The 7,500-nt window shown below is 52.9% G+C and overlaps 1 protein-coding gene across 2 annotated transcripts in view; it reads left to right on the top strand.

The window, feature by feature from the left end:
* LOC118791029 (dachshund homolog 2-like) overlaps positions 1-7,500 on the top strand; it is an 84,466-nt gene that overhangs the window by 67,351 nt on the left and 9,615 nt on the right. Inside the window, exons 4-7 of one of the 2 annotated variants that reach the window (XM_036548243.1) lie at positions 10-162; positions 1,894-2,066; positions 3,537-3,675; positions 3,925-3,996. In XM_036548243.1, coding sequence (XP_036404136.1) covers positions 10-162; positions 1,894-2,066; positions 3,537-3,675; positions 3,925-3,996 — 537 coding nt within the window. The remainder of the gene's footprint in view (positions 1-9; positions 163-1,893; positions 2,067-3,536; positions 3,676-3,924; positions 3,997-7,500) is intronic. The other variant, XM_036548244.1, reaches the window with a different exon arrangement.

Consider the following 7,500-nt stretch of genomic DNA (forward strand, 5'->3'; position numbering starts at 1 on the left):
TGTCCCCAGGTGGCAGTGAGTCGTCCTGGGATAAAGAGAAGCTGCAGTCCCCCCCTTCCAGCAGCATCCAGCGCAGCCAGGGCCGCACAGGCCTGTCCGCCCCACACGGCCTGTCCAGCTCCCAGCTCAACTCTTTGCAGCACAGCCACCTGCTGGCCAACCGTGAGTCCCCCACGGCCCTCCCTCCCCTCCTCTCCCCTGCACTCCTCCCTTCTCCTCCTTTCCTTTTCTCTGCTTCTCTGTTCTTCTCAGTATATTCCACTTTCATTCCATTCTGCATGTCTTGGGCACATCCTGATTTTAGCATCATTTACTCTTGTATTGTGATGTAGACACATTACCTGCAGCTCTGCTACAGCCCCGCCCCCTCACGTCAGAGGCGGTGGCACAGGACGCGGTGTCGATGGACGCGGTGTCGATGGACGCGGTGTCGTTGGACGCGGTGTCGATGGACGCGGTGTCGTTGGACGCGGTGTCGATGGACGCGGTGTCGATGGACGCGGTGTCGTTGGACGCGGTGTCGTTGGACGCGGTGTCGATGGACGCGGTGTCGATGGACGCGGTGTCGTTGGACGCGGTGTCGATGGACGCGGTGTCGATGGACGCGGTGTCGTTGGACGCGGTGTCGATGGACGCGGTGTCGATGGACGCGGTGTCGATGGACGCGGTGTCGTTGGACGCGGTGTCGTTGGACACGGTGTTGATGGATAGGATGAAGGCACAGGAGCACTCATCAGCAATCGTCTCCCGAGTTTCACCCCTTTACAGAGATCTGTCATTCTTTCACTCGGTGGTTTCATTGCCAGATGGTATTGATCAGGCATCAGTGCTGTTCTCTGCTGTTGATTATGTGGAGGTGTTGCGGTGGCTGTAAGGCCCAGGGAAAGTGGGCTAGCGGTGACTGTTGCCATGGTGCACAGTCATGGCGCTCCATCGCTGCGGTTATCGATAGAACACCAGCGGTAGGGCAGATGGGAGGGTCCATTCTTTCAGGCCACGCCTCAGGGAGGGTTCCTCCAGAGGCGGCCAAACAGTGAATATCACAGACTATCACTGTGCTGGAGCTGTGATTGGATGACACACGCTTGCAGTGATATTTCACAGGTGGCAACCATGGGCCTATCGCTCTGGAATTAGTCTGTACAAAGCAGTCTAGCAAACACACGCATCTGCTTCTGTGAGTCTGGGTGTCACCAAAGAGAGGCCTCCCGACAGGCTCTCACTAACTCTCGCCATTCTCTTCCTCACCGCTGTACATCCATCAGTGGAAATGTTGCGTGTGAACTGGCTGAGCGCTATCTCTGAGCAGAGCTCTCGGTCTCCCGTGGGAAGTGACAGCCGGGCCACTTCCGGATGTTTCCGATGTTTCCGGAAGCCTTCATCTCAGTCTCCTCTCTCTTGTCATTCAGAGGGTTCTGATCAGACAGTTTTCAGCGCTGTCCTCATCCCTACAGTGACTTTGACTGTCTCAGCTTTTTCATTAGATTTGTGTTGTGTTCGAAGCCGCTAGCTTCCTGTGATCATGGCCGTGCACAGGGGCAAAGCGCGTGGCAAGGAAGGCGGGCACCCAGGAGCCGCTGCTCAGCCTCCTCTCTCCCTCTGTACGGATACGTGACAGTCACACATCCCTAATGCTCCACGCTCGACCGGGTTACCACCTGTCCAGCCCACCTTTAACCTCATTGGTCACATCACGTGCCCCTTCCACTCTCCTCCTGTCTCCTGTGGGCTGCCCGTGGTAGGATAGAGAGGATAGAATAGGCAGTGATAATTATTTAAAAAAGCAATGTGGTCGATGGACGCCCTGGCTTGGGTAGGGATCTTGTACATTCTACTGTTTGTTGTCTGTTAATGTTTGTTGTCTCCCCCCCCCCCCCCCCCCCCCCCCCACAGGGCTGGACCTGCCATTCATGATGATGCCCCACCCACTGCTCCCCGTCAGCCTGCCTCCTGCCTCTGTCGCCATGGCGATGAACCAGATGAACCACCTGAACACCATCGCCAACATGGCCGCTGCCGCCCAGATGCACAGCCCCCTGTCCCGAGCCGGAGCCTCCGTCATCAAGGTACGCCGGGTGGAATTGCCCCGCCACCACCCAGAGCCATCGCTGCCCCCCTGCAGGCCACCACAGAACTGCAGCGCCAGCCCTGAGAGCTTGCCTCAGTGTGCTGGAGACTGTATGCTCCTGTGACACAGCGTTAGTGTGTGCGGTGCCTCTCTCACACTGTCCGTGCAGCTCAAACTTACTGTCATGTCTGTGCAGTACTGTTCTCAGCTGTTCTCAGTTTTTGTTCAGACAGTAACACGTTCCCCTTAATTTGTTTAAATTAATCGTAATTGGTGGCTCAATTAATTGTTCCAGGCCCCTTTGATCAAATGACTACTTTTTTAAAGCTGAGTATTTGTCCAGATCATTATTTCGGACTATTTCGCTACAATTATTAAAAATAACTCACAGAAGCACCTGTTAACATCATCCTTCTCTTAGAATAAACACGCTTATCGAAGTTATCGAAGCACGCACTGCATGATCACACACAGACACAGATACACCCATCCACTTTTGGAAGAAAGCAGTCTTCACAGGGACAGTTAAACAGCCGTTGAATGCTGGTGTCTGCTTTCCACTTTCCCGCCACATTTGGGGCAAAGATTAGTGACAGTCGGGCGAGCTGAATGTTTGTGAGTTGGGTGTGAGAGCACCGTCACGTGACCAGCAGGTGGCGTAGCGCTGCTCTCAGGTGTGGGGAGTGACCGGCCCCTCCCTCCCTGCTCCGGGCGGGGGGGATGCTGGCAGCCAGACGCTGCCCTCACTCTGCCATCTGCAGCCCGGGTGGCTGTTTAAACAGAGCATGTCTGCACCACATGCCCCGCCCGGGCCCCAGAAATACCCCTGCACATGAGAGTGTGCGCGCGCGCGCGCGTGTGTGTGCGCATGTGTCTGTGTTTATGTGTGCACATGAGTGAGTGAGTGAGTATGTGTGAGTGCGCGCATGCGTGTCTGTGTCTGTGTGTTTGTCTGTGTACGTGTGTACGTGTGCATCTGTGTCTGTGTCTGTGTGCGTGTCTGTGTGCGTGTGTGCGTGTATGCGTCTGTGTCTGTGTCTGTGTGCGTTTGTACGTGTATGCGTCTGTGTCTGTGTACGTGTGTGCGTGTGTACGTGTGTGCGTCTGTGTCTGTGTCTGTGTGCGTGTGTACGTGTGTGCGTGTGTACGTGTATGCGTCTGTGTCTGTGTGCGTGTGTACGTGTGTGCGTGTATGCGTCTGTGTCTGTGTACGTGTGTGCGTGTATGCGTCTGTGTCTGTGTACGTGTGTGCGTGTATGCGTCTGTGTCTGTGTCTGTGTCTGTGTACGTGTGTGCGTGTGTACGTGTGTGTGTCTGTGTCTGTGTGCGTGTGTACGTGTGTGCGTCTGTGTCTGTGTCTGTGTGCGTGTCTGTGTGCGTGTCTGTGTGCGTGTGTACGTGTATGCGTCTGTGTCTGTGTCTGTGTGCGTGTGTGTGTGTGTCTGACTCTCCCTCTGTGTGTTGATAGGAGTGTACGCAGGACAGCCCCTCTCCGGCCCCCTCTGTGGAGGACCCCTCCCACCAGCTGTCCCAGCCCTCCTCCTCTCACCCTGACAGCAGCGCTTCCAGCTCCCCTGCCCCGCATCAGCACACACCCGACCACCTGGGTGAGTCTCCGCCGCCACCTCCGCCATCTGTCCGCTCCTCTGTCTGCCTCATCCATCTTTCTCTCTCTTTCATTCTCTCCCTTCTCTCTCCCTCCCTCAGAACCCCTTCACTTTCTATGTGCTTTGCTGACAGGATAGACAAACACCATCAAATACATAAGGAACTCAATTATGATTATCAAGTGTAATATTTACCAAATAAATTGACGTAAAAAGTATCTATCCCGCTGTCTGTTTGTCCGTCCACAGGACTGAACACTCCTGACACAGATGCTGCCGATCGAGAGGCCAGAATGCACATGAAGACCCTTAAAGAGAAAGGTGAATGTGCTACTAACGTCTCCTGATGGAGACTGACTGACTCACTGGTTGACTGACCACCTCACTGGGTGACTGAGTGCATGCACGAGTGTGTGTGTCAGTGTGTCAGTGTGTCAGTGTGTGACTGAGTGTGTGACTGACTGAGCGTGAGAGAGAGAGAGAAAGAGAGAGAGAGAGATGAAGCCCTTCCTGTGCTTCCTGTATTGGAGAAGAAGAGATTGTGGATAACACAGCGCAGTCTGACCGGTGTGTTAGTGTCAGACACAGAGACTGCGCAGGCGGCAGGTTAACGCAGCACAGCACAGTCTGACCGGTGCGTTAGTGTCAGACACAGAGACTGCGCAGGCGGCAGGTTAACGCAGCACAGCACAGTCTGACCGGTGCGTTAGTGTCAGACACAGAGACTGCACAGGCGGCAGGTTAACGCAGCACAGCACAGTCTGACCGGTGCGTTAGTGTCAGACACAGAGACTGCGCAGGCGGCAGGTTAACGTGCAGCTCACGCAGCTGGGATCAGAGACACAGCAGATGCCTTGAGGCTCTTTGAACAGAGATTCAGTGCGCACCTGGCTGGAGATCATATTTTATTAATGTTCTGGGTGAAGAGTCCGCCCCCTCCCTCGCCCCCCTCCCTCGCCCCTGACCTGCACTGCTATTGTTTGCTACAAAGAAGAGCCTCGCTTTTCCAAAGGGGCAGAAATGAAAGCCAGCCTTTGTCAAATAGCCCTGGATGTAGGTCACTGACTGTGGGCCTTTGAAGAACAGGCTGAACAAGGGGGGGTTATACACTTATACCCTCTGAGCAGATACACATGTTCTCTCTCTGTACACACACACACACACACACACACACACACACACACACACACACACACACACACACACACACACACACACACACGCACCCTGTCCCCACACATACTCACACATGAATGACCTACTTTTTTCTGACCGTATCGCTGGAAACCACTATTTCTTATTTACCCCTGGACACACGCAGTCTGTAAGGATGTTGAAGTGACTTGTGTCTTAGTATTTCATTATTATTGCTATTTTAGGTCTTATTTGGTATGGGATGGGGTGGAGTGGGGGGTCAGGGGTTAAAGACAAAGCTTGTGTGACTCACACCCTGACCCTGGCGTGTGTAAGATGACGGGTGACCCGCCGCGGGTTCTGGGTCACGCTGTGTGCAGGAGCCCATTCAGCGAACCCAAATTTCCCAGCTCATAGATCACACTCAGTGGGCAATGAGGGAGAGCAGTCTGGAGCTGGGAGCAAGGACACCCCCCCCCCCCCCCCCCCACAGGAGGAATCTGCCCCTTTTATCTCCTCTCTCAGCCTTTTTTCGAGGGGGGGGGGGGTCACTCACATGTGGGCCATTAGACATCGACGTCGACCGGCTCTCCAAACATCAAACTGGGGCGCCTGCCCCCCACCCCCACCCCCCTCCTGCTGACCCTAATGTGGAAAGAATTTCTCTCTCGCAGACTTCTGTCGATGCGTTTAATGACTCTCCCCATCTCCTCAGGCCACTTTCCATTAAGCTGAAAGCGAGCTTTATTGGCCTGACATGTAGACAGATTGCCCAAGGGCTAACACCACACTTTTCAGTGTAGTTAAGATAGCCATCGTACAATAGGAGAATAAATCCCCTCTGCCTGTCTCCCCCCTCCGTCCGTATGTGTCTTTATCTGGAAGGCTGTAGTTGTGCTCAGTGGGGTGGTGTTAGATGGACTGATGGGGGTTTGTATGCTAACTGGCGGGCTCACAGCGAGCTCACTTCTTTTTTCTCGTTGTTTTTGTCGCTGTCTCCGATGTCAGGCCTCCCCCTGTTGGTGGCATGCTGTCTCTGTCTCTCTTACCTAGCGTCTGTGTCTCCATGGCTCCTCTGTGCTACTGTCGTTGTTTTTGGTCGGTGTGGCCTGGCAGAGCGAGATTCTGAGCTTCTGCCGTGTCCCATGTGCCACCTGGGCAAGACAGCCGCCGGGATGAGTGTCCTGGTTTTGTCTGCAAAGGAGGGTGTGGAATTTGGGGGTGTGTTCCACAGTGAATTCCCTCCGTATGCACTGAAGTGCACCTGAACCACAGTTTTAGGGTGCAGACTCCAACTGTCCTTGCTTTGGGGCTGTCAAGGAGGTTGAAAACCCATAATGCATTGTGTGTGGATCTCGTTCACCCCGTCCTGCAGTGGGGTTGGGTTTGATGTGACTGCTCACCAGACCCCTGCCTTTCTGAGGACGGCTGCTGTAATGGGCTGCTGCTTATCCAGATGGAATCTGTCCTATCTTTTGCACATTTCCGCATTTCTGCTATAATAAACACGTACACTTCATGTTTGTTCCTTTAATGCATTTGTATGTATATCATAGCAGCTTTTACAGATGTGACATGGCATGTCTGTCGATCTGCAGGCGAAATCACTAATTTGGCAAAACTGGGCTTTGTTTCCGTCAGACAGACGGGAGGCATCTGGATGTGATCAATGTTTACCTCTTCCGTTATGAAAGCAGCCACAGGGAAATTGTTTGAAATGACCCGTAATCATTCCCCATAGAAATATGCACTATTGTTGCCTCAGAGATAAGCATATTGGTAAATCGTTTAAAACAAAAAAAGGAAAAACTTGCAAAAGAGCTATTTGCAAAAAAAAAAAAAAACAAGAGAGGAAAGAGAGAAGATTGTTTTCCTTTCTTCCTTTTTTTCCCCTCTTCATCTTTGGGAGCCAGAAGAGCACTCTTCTGTCTCCTTGGCACGGTTTCAGAAGTCTTAGCCCCTCCAAACGGCTGTGGTTATTCTTAGCGCACGCACGGGAGAAATGAAATGATAAATTAATATACACACAATGGCAGCCTGACTTTTAAAACGCCTCGTCCTCTTTGGTGTGACCAGAGGATTGTTTGTTTACACGGAGCTCTGGCCTCTAATGTGCAGTTGGGACACATCCACATGCTTCTGAAAGCCCTTTTTGATCGTTAGAACTGATTGCTGTTCTAAGCAACTTTGTGAGGCTTTAATTACGCCAGAGCTCTCGGACGCAGGGAGCAGCTGCCGGCCAGCCAGGCGGAGGCCTACAGCGGCCCCTGCTTTCTTTATGTTAAAGGACATTAAAGGAATTAGCTTAGCTGTGTAGAGAAAGAAATGCAGAAACACCGGAGAGGTATGGGTGGGGTGGCAGAGGGAGCCAGAAGGGACTGAGTTTTGAAATTCAGGACGAGGTTAACTTTAATCTTGCGTCTCCTCAGCTCTTGACTTGTGTGGGGGGAGGATTGGAGGTCTGCTGGTTTTAGGCCTCTCTCCTGTATGAAAGCGGTGGATGTAATAGTGTGGTCATATGTGCTATTCCACCTAGTGTCCAGGTCTGTAACCAGCTCTGCTTCCATTACACTGGGTGAATGGGGTGTGGTCATATACTGTATGTCCATATTTGTGGCCAGCTGTGCTTATGAGTAGATAGAGGGAAAGACTCTGTAGAGTCAGAGTCAAAAAGAGGGCGAATGAAGGGGC

The sequence above is a fragment of the Megalops cyprinoides genome, chromosome 16 (assembly GCF_013368585.1).
Source record: "Megalops cyprinoides isolate fMegCyp1 chromosome 16, fMegCyp1.pri, whole genome shotgun sequence".
Classification (NCBI taxonomy): Eukaryota; Metazoa; Chordata; class Actinopteri; order Elopiformes; family Megalopidae; genus Megalops; species Megalops cyprinoides.